The sequence below is a fragment of the Pseudopodoces humilis genome, chromosome 7, assembly GCF_049639895.1.
Source record: "Pseudopodoces humilis isolate 2021_Gansu_Grassland_sample_001 chromosome 7, ASM4963989v1, whole genome shotgun sequence".
Classification (NCBI taxonomy): domain Eukaryota; kingdom Metazoa; phylum Chordata; class Aves; order Passeriformes; family Paridae; genus Pseudopodoces; species Pseudopodoces humilis.
This window is the reverse complement of record NC_142206.1, coordinates 29,098,861-29,116,738: the sequence shown is the minus strand read 5'-3', so window position 1 is coordinate 29,116,738 and position 17,878 is coordinate 29,098,861. Positions and strand designations below refer to the sequence as shown.

General features: G+C 45.4%; 1 protein-coding gene across 11 annotated transcripts in view; it reads left to right on the top strand.

Moving 5' to 3' along the window:
- Positions 1–17,878, top strand: part of SMOC1 (SPARC related modular calcium binding 1) — a 160,479-nt gene that overhangs the window by 16,748 nt on the left and 125,853 nt on the right. For 8 of the 11 annotated variants that reach the window (XM_088057976.1, XM_005522610.3, XM_088057975.1 and 5 more), the window contains exon 1: positions 16,708–16,906. In XM_088057976.1, the coding sequence (XP_087914102.1) occupies positions 16,802–16,906 (105 nt within the window). In that variant the 5' untranslated portion in view covers positions 16,708–16,801. Of the gene's footprint in view, positions 1–15,819; positions 16,237–16,707; positions 16,907–17,878 lie in introns of those variants that run through there. The other 3 variants (XM_088057977.1, XM_088057978.1, XM_088057979.1) reach the window with 1 other exon arrangement.

The following is a 17,878-nucleotide window of genomic DNA, read 5'->3' as shown; positions in this document are numbered from 1 at the left end:
GAAAGAATTAATTGTGGATGACAATGTGTAAACAGTGCAGATGAATAGGGCATGCAGGTGTGAGGCATCGGGGCCATCCCTGGGACTTTTTCACACGAATTTCAGCTCCTTCACTGCTGACCTGCTCCCGAAAACGTGATTAGTGTCGGCGTTGGGAAACCATTCAGGGTGTCAGGATTTGGCACATATTAACTAGCCCTGTGGAAGAAGGGAGGGGGCACATGGAGGCTATGAAAGGAGGAAGTCTGGCGGACAAGTGGATTGTTAAAGGGCCAGAAAATCCTCATTGCTCTGAGGTGCCCTTGCTGCTTGGAGGAAAAATGGAAAGGAGTCAGAGCAGAATAGAGCTCCAAGGCACTCTAGCCCTTACTGAGCTATGTGGAAAACAATATAACGCATTGTGGAATACTTTTTGTTGAGTCTCCATCATAAATATTAGTGATGCCTTTTCTTGGCTGTGGCTTTCCCAGTTCTAGACACTTCAGCTTGAGAGACAGTCAAAACAAGCAGGAAAGTTAATGACACAACAGTGCTAAGAACAGGAAATATCTCCTGAGTATCATATGGAAGTTGTTCAGAAGGCAAAAATGCCACTTCATAATTATGTACTCTATATGTACAGTTATACAGACAGGGGGCTGTACAATGGGCCCCATTTACCAAGCCTGTGGTCAGATGCTCTGAAATTATGTTCCTTTTGCCAGCTTGGCTTTCTGCATCCAAGCAGGGGAGTTACATGCAGAGAGTACATAATGTTACTGATATATTTTCCCACTCATAGCAATGATGCAAGGGGAAGAATGGAAGTGGATGGATACTACCATAAATACCAGTGCCTCTGCTGGATGCTATTATGCTCTTTCTTCCTTGCTGGAAATCGTTTCCCTGCCTGTCTTGTGACTTGGGCAGCATGGCATGAGAGCTGTGTAGGTGTCTTCTGAGATTCACAGCTTTGCGCTCCCTAGACCACTGCAGCCCAAAGACTTGGGTCTCGCATAATATAACAAAAAGAGAAGTTACTCTAATTGCAAACATACTTCTGGATGTGAAGGTGAGGTTGGATTCTTGCAGGCCTGGTGATGGAAAAGGGCATAGGCATTTGTGCTAGTTTGGAGTGCAGACAGCTGTGTGGGCGGCAAAGTGGATCAGCCCCTTCCTAGGCTGTTTTGGCTTGGAGAGGTGTAATAGGTGGTGAGGGGGGGACATGAAATATCACCACAGAAACCATGGAGGCAAGTGTAGAAATCCCACCTCAAATTCAGAATTGCACTTAGTCACTGCTGGAAAATTACCTACTTATTTTGCTTAGTAACTCATAATTATATGACAGACTAGCTCAGCATCCCTTTGAGAAAAGGCTGGTGGTGCCTATTGCTGCCTCCGAGGCATATTGTGTGGCTGAGGGAACACAGAACTTCTGTGCTTGGGCAGTGGAAGTTATGCCTTTAGTCCTCACTGTGGTAATTGGAGATGATTTCTGTGGTAAATCTGTGGAAAAATAGCGATGGCTACGTGGGAAAGGTACTCCTTAAGCACTAAAGTAACCTGGCAGTGCTCATATGCTCAGTTAAATTGTTGGCAGAAGGGCAAAACTTGATTGCCATTAAGCCCAGTGATATCTAGATTCATAAGAAATAATGGCACAGGCTTTATGTAGTATAAGCCTACAGAAAGGCTGTGTTGGGTTGTGTTAGTTCGGGTGTGCAGGAGATGGGGCTAAGGGAAGGTCAGTAATTTGCAAGCAGTGAAAATGGGACAGCTGAAGAAAGTGAGGATGTGTGTCCCCAATCATTTGTGTTAAACTTAAGACCATAGCTCTAGCTTCAGATCCTACAGAATCCTCACACCAGGTGTTCAGTATGGTGCTGCATGTGAAACTTGCTCCTGTGGTAACAAATTGCCCTTTCTTGTAAGGATGTCCAGTTAGTGCAGAGGTTCTCAGGCTTCATGAGAAATCAGAGCAAGGAGTGAAGTTTAGAAACTATGCAGAGGTGTACCCCTTCTGAAGGCAGTTCTGTTGTTGTCTGTGGTATCAAGCATGGGGTCTGGTACCAGGGTGATGATGAAGGGACTGGGCTCCTGGGCACAGATCTTGGCAAAGGTGCTGGTTGAGTTGTGATGCAGGTGGGAGCATCTGCTGCCCTTCTAGCTGCAGAAACTCTTAAATACAAGCTTGTTGTGACTGTGAGTTGAGCCATGGATTTACCCACAAAAATTTGGACCTGTTCACGTTAGAATTCTCGACGCTGTTTCCAAATAAATGTGCAGTTCATGTTGCTCTTCTTAGTGCTTTTTCCTCACATCAGGTGCCCTTTTCCAGGCCTATCAGCCTATTGATCAAGCCTAGACCCTCAAGCAGCCTGAGTGAAGACTTCTGATCCATCCCACTGGTTAACCAGGGGAAGGGCTCTGATCTAAAAGCAGATATAGCTGAAAATCAGCCTGGTTGCCTGACTTTTCTTTTTAATGTGAGAATGTAGCTTGATGTGACAAAAGGAAAAATGTACCCTTCTCCCAAATCAAGGCAATAATTTTGAAAAATCCCAGTAACTATGGGAAAAAAGTCTCTGAGGCAGCAAAAGGGATGTTGCTTTAAATTAAATAAAGAGTCAAACTGAATAAATAGTTAAAATTGTGTAGAATACTTAATGGTGGCACATTTGCCCAGCTCTGCTAAGGGTGCCCAGCTTTCTCTTGCTTTCTCACCAATACTTCTGCAGTTGATATTGGCTATCATATCTGATGAACTTTGTGATATACTGAGTCCAGCTTTGCATATGTTTCTGTGCTGTGAGAGAGCATTCAGCAAAAAACTTGGCTCCTTTAGCCCCCTGCCAGTGCCTTGGCAACACCGGAGTTTTCCAAAGTGCTCTTTAGATACAGAACCTAAGTAACTCATTTTCCTTTAAGCAAGGCCAGAGCAATTCAGGCTGTAACCTCTGCCTTCAGAAGAGGTTACAACAGGGGGCAAGGAATCAGGAGCTCTAAATTGAGATGGAGCAGCCTTCCCTAGGAAAGAAGACCTGAAGCTTGGGGTGCACAGGGCTACTGGCACCAGGCTAGGACCTTGGATCTGTCAGAGGAAGGAGACTTGGGAACATTGAGAAAAGGCTGCGAGGGTGAACTCACTGCTCAGTATTCAGGCCAATGAGAGATATCTCACAACACAGTCTTTGTGGGGTCATTCTTCACCTTTTCTTAGCTGGTCTGCTTGCAACTAGTGCTGGTCTGGCTGTAGCACAGAAATGCAGTGGCACGACAACACTGATACAAAGAAATTATGAAAAGCAAAGAGTCTGCTGGTTTATGTGTGATCTGAGGTACAATTAAATGTTGTAGATCTTACAGATAAGATATATTTATCTCAAGTTGGAGATGGACTGACTAATTTCAGTAAAATAAGTCTGCATCAAACCTTCAGCCAATGCTCAGATGAAGTACATTCTGAGTTACTTGCTATTTTCTGACAAGTTTTTTAAGTATGCATTTATAGCTTCTGCTGGGAGTGTTTGCAGAACTTCTAAGCATCACTTCATAAACAGGTTCATTGCATATTTTCTATTTCCTAATCAGTGCCTACACTAAGGAAGAGGATGTGCAATACTGATTTCTTAGTGAAAATGGTTTTCCTGAAAAATACTTTTCTTGGATGTAGACCATGAGTTTGGATGTAAACAAGGCACCTTCTGTAGTTCCAATAGTGTATCTGTATTAATTGAACTGAAAACCAAAAACCCACTTAATCCTAGCTGTTACACAGTGGTGGATGGTTGCTAATGCCATCTGCTCTGGAACAGGCACCAAACTGGTTATGCCAGGATGCTCAATCTGTCTGTCCAGGTAGAGAAAGCTAATCCCCTGCACTGCCAAACCCTGTCTGGCTGGGGTAGAGGCAGATCTGACTCTGGTGGCAAAGTCAGAAACACAGGGTTTGGTTCATTGCTGGCTCCAGCTGCAGTGGTCGAGCATAGGGCTGCTTGCCAAATGCTCCCAGACGCATGAATTGTGTATCTTATTATCCATTCCCATGTTCCTTGATCTCTTTCGTTACCATCCCTGCACCTCCATTTCCATTCCTCAATCGAGAGAGACGACCTGCACCTAACTAGTTTTCTCTCGTAATCCTGGTTTTGTCATATATCCATTTCTGAGTTTCTGATACTGCTAGCCAGGTTATCTCAGGCTCATGTGTTAGTACAGGTATGGTTACCAGGCATGCTGGCCTGGCAAGGTCCCATTTCCCAGAATGTCCCCAGTGCTCCACTCCAGCTGTCTTGCGGTTCAGCTGCTGCTCACACACGTTCCCCGTAACCACATGAGGGACCCAGCCAGCCCTCACAGCACCACCTGTACCTTTTGCCAGCTTCTCACAATATTCCCTCTCACATTCAGCTTTCCACATCACATCCACTTTCTTGCCTGTTAGCTTCCAGACTCTTTCCAGGTAGCTCAGCCTCAGGCCACGGCCCAGCTGGCTGCTTGGTGCCTACGGGCTAAGCCCCATCCTCCTGCCTGTGGAGTCATTATTTGCTTGTAAATGATCCATACAAAGATTATTAATATATTTATTGGATGACATAAATCAACTTGTTACTGAAAAGTCTTGCCTTTTTGAGGATATAAGACAAGAAAACTGAGGCAGAGGTCCTGTATGAGCAGTTGTATGCTCTGCTTTCCAGCTAATGCCAAAAGCCAGGACTGTTTAATAACAAAGTGGACTCAAAGAAGGTGGTCGTGAAATGTTTGTGGATGTCCTTTCGTGTTCCTTGGCAAGTCTATGGTATCACCTCTAGTACCCTGAGGGTGGTGAAACCGTTCAGCTTGGTTGTTTCTTTCACACCTTCAAGAATGTGTGAGGTGTCATTTTGGATCTGCTAAGCAATGCTGGATACCTGCCCAAACAAAACTGCTGACCATGGGAACAGTTGAAATCCTTAAGAGAGAGGCTTGGGGGAGAGGGCGCGAAAGCAGCCCATGGCAAAAGCACCCATGAGGTGTTTGCCTGTGTCTCTGCCCTTCCCTCAGCATTCCAATTTTGGACCTCTACTGAGCCCCAATAGAACCAGTTCCTCCTGCCAAGGAGCCAAGGGTAGGGAGAAGTTCTCCATTCAGGGGTGCTGGGTGAGCTGAAGCACTTGCAGCCACGCTGCTTGCTCCCAAGAGAGACAACTGCTGCAGCTCTGCTCTCACCCTCCTGCCATCCTCCTGCTCACCTCCAGCTCCCACTGGCAGCTGCAGACCTCTGCTGGGCACTGATGGACTCTCTATGCCCTGGAGGTTGGCACACGTGGGGAAAGATCCTTTATGAGACAGACTCTCATGTGTCTTGGACATGAGTACCACAAAATTTGTAATAAGGTAGAGAACTTGTTGTGAGGTCACAAATGAGTAGGTAACCCACACCTGAGGGGAAGTGGTCTACCTTAGGTTTTTGCCTTGAAAACTAAGTGAGATTATCCTAGCTGTGAGTGCCCATTAGATTTGTATCCATCTATAGGCTTCAAATGGATTGAAGCAGCATCACTGCTTAAATCTTCATGTTGTGGACTAAATTCCTACTGGATTAAGCCTATTAGAGAATATGAGCTCTTTATGCACAATCTGTTTGACCTCTGTTTGCATAGCAAGATTTTGGCCTGTAATTATTTCCCAAATACGTTGGGCTACTGTATATCCTAGGTAATAGTAACATAATTTATATTACCTACTTTAAAAAGCCAGAGAAATTGAATTTCTTTTTTCAAGAGAAGGTAATGTTTAGAGAGAGTGAGACACTGAAAGATCTGAAAAGATCTCGTAATAGAAACATACAGAAAGCTCTTTTTAACCACACCAAAGAGTCTCATTCTCTCCATATTTTGGGTACCTTTGTCTTCCTTTGCATATATAAAAGTTGAAGTATTTGGCTAGCTCCCAGCCAAGACTGCACACCCAGGATTCCACCCAGCTCCTCCGCTCCAGTCATGCACACTGTTTTACCTGTTTTGCCAATGAAGGAACTGGTGGGCTGTGCAGCCTTGGCTGGTGCCAGTGTTCAGCCTCAAAAATCTGAGTGGTTAGGTGTTGGTGGCCACACTCTGGGATGGCTGCAGAAAGTTTGGCTGAAAATGTTTTCTGAAAAATGTATGAGGATCAGTCCTCTGACAGCATATACATTTCTGCTCTACCAACTAATCTTAACTTACTGAACAATCAACCTTTTCTTTGATGCACAGTGCTTGGCAATGTATCTCCATCTTCGGGTGACATTCAGGAGACATTATTACTGCAGGCAATGAGAAAGGACATTTTACAGCAGGCCTGATGGCTTGCATAGGTATTCAGGGCCAGACCATAGATCAGTGCCAGTATTTGGCTCAGCTGGTAATGCCAGACTTGAGACAGCCCCATGGGTGCCCCTAGCAGTGATGTCCTATCTGGGCTTTTTGGAGCCCAGAAGGGACTTCCAGGCTGATTCATGTTTTAGAGGGTCAACCCACCATTAGTGAAAACGGATGAGTAGCACACACAACTGAGGAATGGCTGTCCCTCTGGGGGAGGGCAGCTCCACCACTGGATAGCTGGCACATGAACAAACTCTTTCCGTACCTTGAAGGTGAAGTGAGACCTGGGGTTCTAATATAATGCCTGACCAAAATCTTGTTTTAGTAAAAGGAGAATACTCTGAAAGCTTTGTTGTGGGCCTGAGGTAAAAAAAGCACATGCTTTGTGGAGGACATGCAGAGTACAGAAGCAATGGAGGTTCCTCGGGAGAGTGGGGCAGGTCCTGTGCTGCCTGTGAGTCCGTGCACCCACATGTCACAGTATTGTCACTATCACCTATGTGCCACTTCCCTAACAAGTAGTTTTGTGGAAGAGAAGTCTCTTTGGCTATGCTGGATGACATGGGAGTGTATTCCTCCTGCAACTTGGGAGCACTTCTGAAGAGCTTCACGGACTGTGTGGGTCAGGAAGATACTCTGTAATGAACACATTTTAGGAGATCTGCAAGTTCTGAGGAGGCCACAGGTATGCCCCCCAAGAGGTTTATTCTTTAAGTCAAGTGGCACATTCTGTGAGGTCTCTTGTTTTCTAAGGAGCAGCCTTTGGCAGAGGTGCCATATGCATGGGGCTCTGGCATCTACCTGCCATGCTGTTCAAGCAGGTGTGTGTATTTGGGAGGCATTTCTACACACACACACAGGAGGGTGCTTGTACACAAATGTACATGTCTGTCTCTTATGTGGCTGTGTTCCTTTGAACTGATCCAGTATCGCGCTGAAGTGAATGGGAGGTGGATAAAGCCTACAAGCCTACTCATGGGAATACCAATTTGCATGAGCACGCCCTTGTTTTGAAGCAGACTGCTGCTCTCAGCAGACTGCAGCCTTTTCCCCTTCTCCTTTTGTATTTTTCAGTATGAAAACACTGCATATACTTTGCCTCTCTGAGACGTTCCTTGTGTTGCAAGAAACGCATCTTTGTCAGTACTTTATGTAGTCTTAACACCTGAGGAGGAAAATGGCAAGCACTGGAGACTGATGGTGCTCAGCACACTCCTGGGAAGTCTTCTTGATCAGCCCCATAAGCTGTGTTCTCTCTTCCTGCTCTCCACTTTATCCCCAGTGTGTATTACACTTGCCCCAGCTTTGCAGAGATAATTTGCACTCTCCTAGTTCATTAGCTGCTACCCCCTCCTGTCCATGGGCAAAAAAAAAGCCCTTACTGTTCAAAAGAACACATGCAGCAATCATTAATGCTGACCCTAATTGTGCCAATTCAAACCACTCAATAGCTCTAATTAAAACCTCTCTTGTGCAGGGCAGTGAACAGCAACAAAACTGTCACCCTGAACAATCAAATCATGGAGCTAAGAAATTTTTTTTCCCCCTGTTGTTCAAATGTTGTTGCTGCTGTCGGAAGGGTCATCTGAAGGGATTAAGTATGGGGCTTTTGTAGCCTGCGAAGTTGGTGGGAGTAGGCGGGGGAATATCTAAACCCAACCAATATCTTTTGGTCACAGTTTGAAATCAGAAGAAGCCAACTTTTTTCCAGGTCTCCTTTCATCCACTTTACCCACCCCCATACAGCAAGCAACACCTGCAAAGTAGACAGGCTGTTGGTTATGAGACACATGGACACCACAAGTCAACTTAAACATCTGCAAAGGAGGGGGCGAGGGGGAAACCCAGGCGTTCCTACCCCTACAACCTTGTTTCTCAGGGTCCCTGACTACACTTTCCTGTGTGCCATAAATAACTCTGCAATTACATTAATTGGTTGCATATTTGTTGACACAGGGGTGGACAAGGGTAGGTTATGGTGGGAGGATTTTTTGCTTTCAGTGCAATTTTATACTACTTTCTTCAGATGTGCTTTAATCCCCACTCTCCCTCCCCCCATTATTTAGAGTTCTCATGTCTTTCAGAATAACTTTATAAGCCTGTGGGTGGGAGGGGGGAGCAGGAAAAAAAGAGCGTTAAAATTAATTTGATGGCACCCATGCACACACATCTGTTCTGCTGTGTTTCCCTAGCAAAGTCTATCAATCAAAAGGAAAAGGTTGATATGTATCACAGTGGGATATTTCAAAAAGCTGGATGCAAGCAATTGTGTGCTGGAACGTTTTATTCTGCACTGAGTTTCTGACAGGAATTGAAAGATCAAAATGGTGTACATTTATACCTATATTTTTTTTACATTTCCCAGTTTTTTAGGAAGGTAGTGAAATTAATAGAGCAATAGAGTTAACTACCAAAATTCCAGTCTTAGTATCTTTTGTTCTGCTTATTGTTGTGCATGTTTCTGAAGCCCAAATCTGGGATCACATGTTAGAGCCTGACAATGCTGCAAGCATTTTTGTATCGGTGCTTCTATTTTAGATCATTACAGGAACACATGCAAGCTGCCCTATGTGGTTCTGGGTTCAAACCACCATCTCAGAGTACTTGGTATGGGGTACTTCACTGAGTCTTTCCTTCCAGTGCCTTCTTGAGTAGCTTTCTTTTGCTGGTAGTAATCAGAGATGCACTGAGAAAGTTCACGGCATGTTGTGTTTCATCTTTCCTCCTTTCTTCTCTTAGCTGCTGTCCCAGCTGAGTAGCAGGGAGTAGGATGACACCATAGAGTGCTGGCAGTCTGCCTCTTCAAACATGCTGAGCACTTTCTGTTAGAAACCACCTTCGCTGTTTCTTGTTCTGACTGCTGGGCTGTGCTGTGTGCTGTTACAACATTGCCTTGTCTCAGCAGTGAAGCCGTTTCATTTAGTGATGGATAAAATAGCCCATACTGTGAGTACAGCTTGACTCAGCCTTTAATTATTCAGCCATGGTTAGTGACGAAGCACAAAATCTTGATGTATAAAGACACATTCTTTATGTATAGAAGCAACAGGACAAAACCTAAGAATGTTTTTAAAACATTCACTCTTTGCAAACTTGGCCATATGAACATATAGGTTCAGGATACAGCCTATTTTCACTAGTTTGCCTCAGGCCCTGTGAGTACTAGCCCAGAGCCTGCAGGAGGACCACACTCTTTCCTAAAAATGAGTGTGTTGCACTGTGATATGTGATGGTGCTGACCCACTTCTGCCTTTGTGCCACCACTGAGTGGTAATGCAACACTATAGTTTTCAACAGCAATGTGCTCTTACAATGGGATGAAGAGAAATAGGTGACATTACTATATGGCATTCAAATGAGTGCATTTCAGAGCAAGGTCCCTTCATCAGCAGCACTGGAGAGAAGAAACCAGAGTTTTTGACAGTTTTGTTGTCTGTTGGGGGCAATGGGACATAGCAAAACATGTCTTATACTTCTTTACACTTGCCCAAGAAGGCGAAATGAGGCACAGAGAAGGTTTTTGACCAGCTCTAGGTGCTTCCAGCCAAGCTGAGAATAAACCCTGGGACCCTAGTATCTCATCTAGCTTCTGGAAAGCAGCAGTTCTTTTTATGAGCTGATTCTTGCCTTTCTTCATATAGGAAGCTCTGTGTGTCTCTGTTATCTCTTGAGCTGAGGGTAGGGGATTTCTGCAGAATACACTCCAGTGTAGATTCCCATCGCTTTCTGTATGGATCTCCCACGGTCTTGTCTGCCCTTCCGTCTCATTCCTTGCCCCCATTTTCTAGGCAGCAAGGCTGGAGTCTATCCTCTTGACTAAGCTGTTGCACTTTAATTTTCAACAGGCCCCTATTGCTCTTGCACCTTGTGTGTGGTCTTTGAACGTTATGTGGCTCGGCAGCTGGGAATAGTGAGTGGGTGGGCAATTTAAAACAGAAAAGACTCTGTATCAGCACAGGGCTGAGGTTTGAACTCTGCTCAGCTTTGGATACGTGTAGCTGGTTCTCAGGGCTGTGATTTAAGCGCCGCTTCGCTGGTGTCAGTGTGAAACTTAAATCAGTGCTAAGAAACTGGTAGGGAAGAAAAAACAAATTTTGTATGTCTGATAACCAGTGTTACTCTTGGCCCTGATGAAAAATTGCGGGATCAAGGCATCTGAGAATGTATTCTGCTGTTTTGTCACCATTTTGCCTCCACAACTAAGAAGACAAAATGTGTCTATTTTGATGTCAGGGTTGCTTTGCTGTTTCTTGCTTGCTATTTCTGCGCTGTTTCATGCCATTTAGAACACAAATCTGATTCTGAGTTTCCTGAAGACATGGATTGCTAATGGAGAGAGGCAGATGAGGTGGGTGTCAACCCGTGAGACAAAATATTTTATCGCATTCATCTGAGTGTTTCTGTGAGGCAAGGTAAATGTACCCAAGCAACAAAATATAGTCCCAATATCATAACTTGTTGAGCTCACAGGGCCTGGTCCTCGGCTGCCTTCTTCTCCTTTTTGTTGTTGTCTGTGCTGGTGGAGGATCACATGGAGGGGAAGTCAGGCAAGAGACACTGCCTTCCATGAGCCCTGGCCTGATTCCCACACACACTCTTCTTTTGCACTTTCGATGGTGAGCCCACTCTGCATGGCCAGAGAGTTCTCATGTATGGGGGATTCACCACTTGCTCTCCTTCTCCTGAACATTCTGAGTACCAAGTCCTCAAAATTTCAGTGCAGAGGTAGTTTTTTCCCCACCCACTTTCCATCTATCCCACCCAGGTAGACAGGATGAGCAGAAAGAATCCTTGCCTTGATAAGATTGATAAACGAGGTTGGAACAGATCTCCCCTTTTCTGGAGTCCATATGGAGTCCAACCCAACTTCAAACTCATAGCTGACAAAATAAAAAAAAAAAAATTGGCAAGTCCCTAAGTACTTTTAAAGGTTCTAAAGGTTAAAGATATGGTCGATTGGCATTCTGTTTAGAGCCTGGAGTGATGTTATATTTGCTTTACAGAATTCAAAGGAGCTCACAATTAACATTAGAAATCTATTAGATAGATATTTAGAAGAGTCATTAAATTTTCCAGTGCCACATATATACCTATCATTCACCATCACTGCAGTGGGCCTCATATTGATTTTTAGCATTTTACCCTATAATTTGCAAAACATAAGTAAGAGTAAAAAGGCCAAAAAATAAGAATATCCTTGTTTTCAAAGAGCTGGCAGATTACAGACAAATATCAGCTATGTCATTGTAGTAGTTCCACTCTTAAAAATAGGTATGTGCTGAAGTACCATTAAAAAACATACTGTAGATCAAATGACCATTATTCCCTCCTTACTTATCTTGAACTTTACTGCATTCCTTTCTTTTTTGTTTAATTTTTTTCTGTTTTCATAATAATATTGGTGAATGGCCAACAGCCTCTTCCCATGATGGAATAATATAAGTGCATGAAGGTATGACTGGATATTAGAATCAGGTGGATGGGCACTAGTGAGAGGTGAGGGTCTGGCAGTGGTGGGAACTAATCAGGACTAGTAGCAATGCTTTGGGAAACCAAAGTAGTGCAGCCAGGACCAACACAATTTAATATACTTAATAGAGAAAAAGTCTGAACAAAATTTCTGTATGAAATAAAATGAATGAAATGGCAGGCTCTAAATGGATTTCATGGGAAAAGGCTTGAAATCCTGTAATGTTTTTGACAAAAGTTTTTGTTCAAGTATAAGTGAATATTCTGCAAAGAGCTTCTAGGATGAAAAGCCCAATAGGACACTTATTTTTTACTAACAGAGTTTCTGTTTCATTTGAGGATATATATATATATATATATATATATATATATATATATATATACATACATATGATTAACTTCCATAAAAAGCTGAGACTCTCTTTTTTTGACATAATCCAGCAAATACACTCCAAAACATGCTGAACACCCCAAAGCAATGTGTCTCTGCTTCTTAACAAGTGTGAATACTTCACACTTAGTAGCAACTGACTGTTATTCCATCACAGGAAGAGGCTGTTTGCCATACAGCAGTATTATTATGAAAACAAAAAAGAAAGGAATGCAGTAAAGTGCAAGAGGTAGTAAAAAGCTGTGTTGACAGTGGGATGACACTGTAAAATTCCTGTATGCTGTGATTTGAATATTTTTGAACCTGATGATGTCTGATTTCCACCCTCATAATCAAAGAGTCAAACTTACTCCTCCCCACACTCCCCTTACTCTACCTATGTCTGGGAAGATGGGGAAATTGTATTCCACCTCATTTTAGGGTGACTGAACAGACTCTCTCTTCCTCTGGTTGCTATTCTTAACTTCGTAGGGTCATGAATGTGCTCAGCTGTGGCTTTTCAGTCTTTACTCTGCCCCAAACTTGCCTCTACATGGAGATTTGCAGGTGTCAGCATAGTAGGAAAGGTTATTCTGCTGCTGCAGGTTCTCAGCAATTAAGACCTGGCAGCAATGGACAATTCTCTGATTAATATGGTCCAAATTATTAAAGGGGCGCAAAGATAGCAAAAAAACCCAAAAAAAAAAACCAACAAAAGAAGTTCTAAATTCAGCATTGTTGCAACCCACAAAAAGAAATCTTACAGCGAATTTCCTGTGTTCTTCTTTATCGCTTTTTATAATAGTGACAAGTGGCATCTAAACCTCTTGCAGGAGTGATTTATAGCATCTACTGACTTAAAAAAGAACCTCTAACAGTAAATTAGTCCCTAAAAGCAATTACATCGTATTTGGAGGCAGCAGATTATTCTCTACTGAAAGTTGAACAATCATTTCTACTAAGCATGTACAAGAGGGGATTTTGCCCTGATGGAAGCTGTGGCAGATAAATCCCGTGATGGTTCTGAGTGCCAATACTGTTTAAAAGAGGACAGTGATCTTATGAAACTTGTTTGAGGACAAGTAGAAGCAGAGGCAAATAATCAAAGCAATCAAACAGTTCTCCCTGAACAGTTGTCAAGACCACCAATATACACATCCTGTGCCATGAGTTTGCGGTGATGCCCGTGATATGCAAGCACGATAGCAACAAGATATTAATCATCAACACAGGGCACAGGTTGGGGTAGGTCTTCAGAGGTGCAAGTTGTAGGCTGTATCTCATGTACACAACAAGCCCCAACGGTACCAGTTTCAGTGCAACCTTAACCAGCATTGCATAGTTGAATTCATTATGGCTGAGCTTACGTCTTCCTGTGAAGGATCCATGTGTTGGGCCTGGTTTACAAATGCCTGGACATGAAGAACAATTCTCTTGTTCTTCAAGAGTCCTGTTCTGTGTCCCTCTCTCTTTGTGGTTTTCAGTTACAGACTCTGGGCAAGTTCTTTGCTAGCAAGACATCACTGATTGAAGTGGCACTCTGCCAACAGTATTTGGCACTCTGAGTGATGGCAGGGTTTTTCAGAAGAATTCAAGTGAGAAGATTAGGTGCCCAATTTCTCTTATGTTTGGTCAATAGCCTTCTCTTGGCTCATCAACATCTCTGCAATGCCACTGATGCCCAGTGCAGGCACCTCCTACTTGTGAGCAACCTGAGAGAAACAACAGACAATTTACTGGCCCAAAGCTTTTTGTTTCTATAGTTTATTCTATTTACCTAGATTTCTCATTGATGATGACACACCAGTAAAGTGCACCTATACCAACTAGAGTACTGGACCCAGTGATCCAAAGAGTTAGGCACACATTTTCAATGGTGAAAGTGACCACTGGAAAAGACCCATGTATTTTCTCTCTTAATGGTGTCTTTAAACAGAGCTTGGATGTTCCTCCAGCCTCCTGAATGGTAACTTGCTGAGATTTTTGGGATCGGAACAACTCAGGAAAATTTAGTGGTGATACACAGGCCAGGCTATGAAGTCTCTTCTGCACTAAGGCAGTTACTATCCACAAGGGAAATATTTCTCCCTACAGAGAAATACCTGGGCATGGCTGGGAATATATGTGGCAAGGTTATGAACAGTTTTGACCATGAAGGCGTCAAAGGTTTCTGTTACCAGGAGCTTCTGACCCTTTCTGGAAATTCTACTTGGTGTTAAGATGCTGCTGGTGTCAGAGCCTCAAAGACATTGGTGGGTAGGTTTCCATTGTAGCTGGAATTCTCTATTAGGGATTAAGAAGACAATTACTTTTTCATGGTGGTAACAAACATTTATCTAGCAGAGAGATCCTGATATCCCTGTGTTTGTGTGTGAAAAATACACCAAAGAAAGGCATTCATGTTTAAAGTACAAGTGATAAAGAACACATGAAGGCAAAACACAAAATAGGTCAGATGCAAAAATCCCCCTATGAAATTGGAGAGGAGAATGTAGGCAAGCGTAATATTGTTATCTGGATTTTATTTGGAATTTAATCAAGACTCAAGTATGAGATGACGTGGTACTTCAGTGGTGGGATCACTGCCTCAGCAAAACTGCACTAGATTCTGCCTGTCTTTTCACAGATTCAGGTGTGCACCAGTATAACTTGCCCAGCTTTAACCAAGCTGATCCCAATATCCACGAGGACACTCATATTCAGATTTCCCAGCTCTTCCCCTCCTCTTCCCTTCAAGGTCTCTCTGCTTGTGTCATGTGGAATGGCATATGTTCAGGTGTGGATCAGAGAGACTTTGAAATGGAAAATCAGAGGATACCACAGGCCATACTGGAGAAGAGCTGGCAAAGCTTAAACCCAGGCTGGCAGAGTGGTGAGGGTTAGGACTAAGGTAGGCTTGTATGGGGTGCTGTGTTTGGAGTCCCAGAGAAATCTGTAAGCCAAAAATAATGAATACTGGCAGAGCTCCATGTGAGTAACAAACGGCTTATCCTGTCTAGGCTAATGACAAAATGTTACATATTGGCATTTTTATTTATTTTTTTTTTTTTTTTAAGGAAAAGAAAGATTAAAGCAACCGCTATACCTAACCACTCTGCTTTGCTCTGATAAGATGCCAGAATTACATGACTTCTACTGTAACAAGGTTCTTTGTGTGGGTGTAGCAGCCCCTCCCCATACCTAGCGGATACACTCTAGGGAAATTTTGCAAGTGCGGTTTTAAGGTAAGGTCACTGAGTAAAGAAAGTCAATACATTTTGTGAAAAAATGTCATATTTTGTGTGTTTCCATAAAAACACCACAAAACAGTCCTACCTAAAGGTTATTATCACAATTACATGCACAGCAATGACCTCCCATGCATATTACTCTGCAATGTGTTGGGCCTCTGCCCTGCCCTCCATCAAACTCAAGCCTGTAGTTTGAAAATTAAGGACGTGATGTAAATGCAAGCTGGTTTAACTCACAAGGTATCTCCACTGCTCAGTTCCTCTGTCAGGTAGAGGCCTTGGCATTATTCGCTGCCTCCAATGCTCAGAGTCTACTGCTTGCTGCCATTACAATGCCATGGTACTGCTCCCTCTTTACACATGCCTGTAGAACATTGCTAGGAGGTGTATCTTAATTTTCCCTTCGTCTCCTGCTTCTCCTCCACAGCTGCACTAACTTGCCTGATGTACGACGATGCTCACTTTCTACCTAAACTTCCCATTACTGAGTGCCTGCTGCTTGGATGAACTGGGACCCACATGCAGTCTCTAAAGGCTTGTCATCTCAAGAAGTACTGAACATGGACTTGGGATATTTTCCCAGATGCAAGGCATGCATTACCAAAGACCCCCGAACACACCCGCATGAGACCTGAAGGATTTGCTGGGCAATATAAAGCAATGGGCTTTAGGGCTCCTTGTGCAGCTGGGAACGCAGAGGAAGATCTTGAGGGAGAGGCAGACTCTGTGGCTGCGGGTCAGCCATGCCCCGAGCCTCGCCACGGAGGTGACACGAGGTCATCGCTCCCTGAGACACGAGCTTGCTCCTACAGCAGCCTTGGTCCCAGAGCACCAAATGCACACGGTTTGTGGACCATGCGGTGATTTCCTCTGCCCAATTAACTTGCTCGCTAAGCCGGCCCGCCCGCACGGCTCAGCTGTCACTGCCTCGCCCGGGGCCGGGCCGGCTGTGCCCTGCCTGGCTGTGGGGCGGGCGGCGCAGCCCGGCAGCCCCGCGGGCATTGCCGGCCCCGCTGCCCGGCCGCATCCCGCGGCCCCGCCGGGGCTCCCCGGCCCCCGTCCGGCTGCCGAGGGCTCCGGGGGCGGCCGGGACCCCCAGGTCCCCCCGAGGGCCCCAGGTGCCGCCGCCAGCAGGGTCCCCGCCCGCCCCGCGCCCTCCGCCGCGCCGCCCGCCCGGTGGCGGGGGCCGGGCGAGAGGCGGCGCGGCCCCGCCATTGGCGCGGCCCGCGGCGGCCTCACGGCGATAGGCGCACGGCGCGGTCAGTGCCGGCCGGCCCCGCCCCGCCGCGGCTTTATAACGGGCATCCCCATGGCCGAGGCGGGGAACCTGCTGCGGCGGGACCGGCACCGCCGCACCGCCCGGGAGAGCCGTCTCCGGTGGCCGTAGAGCCGCGCCGCCCCGAGGGACGATGATGCAGCGGGCCTGGCGCAGCGCGGGGGCTCGCCCGTTCCTGCTGGCGCTGCTGCTGGTGCATCTGCCGGCGGGTCGCAGCCACCGAGCCACGGGGCCCCGGGTAAGTGAGCCGCTGGCCCGGCGCGGCAGGTTGCAGCGCCCTGGCCCGGCCCGCCGCCCCCTGCCCTGGCAGCGGCGCAGGTGGAGCCCCGGGCCCGCTCCCCACAGGCGCACAGCCGCGGAAGGGCCTCCCCCGCTCGCTTATTAAAAGCCGGGTGTCGGCTGCATGCGAGAAGTTCATACACCGGTATTAACTTCGTTGGTATTTATTGCAGAAAAACACGGGAGGGGGGAGGTTGGCAGGCTGTGTTTTTATATTGCTCGACTTGCATTTAATGTAGCCCCTGTTCCCAGCACATAGCTTTAGGACTTTTCTTTTTTTTATGTTCCCGAGCAGGGATTAAATGAATCCTTGCAATAAAGCTAGATGCCTTCAGCCCAGGCTTCTCCCTGTAGGAGTCTAGCTCTGTTTTTCTTTAATCTGACAATGTTTGACTCTTACTGGGGCTGTTCGTTTCACTTACTAAACTATTACATTGCTCTGGGGGAGAACCCAATATTTTTCTAAATATGGCTCTCCCAGTGAGTGAGTGTTATCACTGCAGCACCACTACGGAGTAGCGTGAGAGTTTTCAATTATTAAGCTGCAAAGCAGTAGCTGTTCTTCAGCCAATGCTGCGATGAAAGCACAGCTCTGGGTAAGTGGAAGAAACGTACCTCTCTGCAGGCATGCTGGATGCATTGGCCATGTGTATTCTTCACCCAGCTGTCTAAAATGCTAGAAGTGCAGTACCTAATTAACTTAGACCGTAGTTAGGCAAGACCAGGAGTTTTTGAAATCCCTACTTGGCCAGAGTATCACAACAAGGGACTTCAGTGAAGTGTTCTTGTTTTTCTGATGGAAGTGTTGTTTGACCATGATGGCTATTAAGTGCTTCTCAAAGCTGTGGAAAGTGTACTGCTGGCTGCACTGATGTTGTGTTCAGCTGTGCTGTGTAGCCTCTTTTATGGCTAGATGTGTAACAGCAACTCT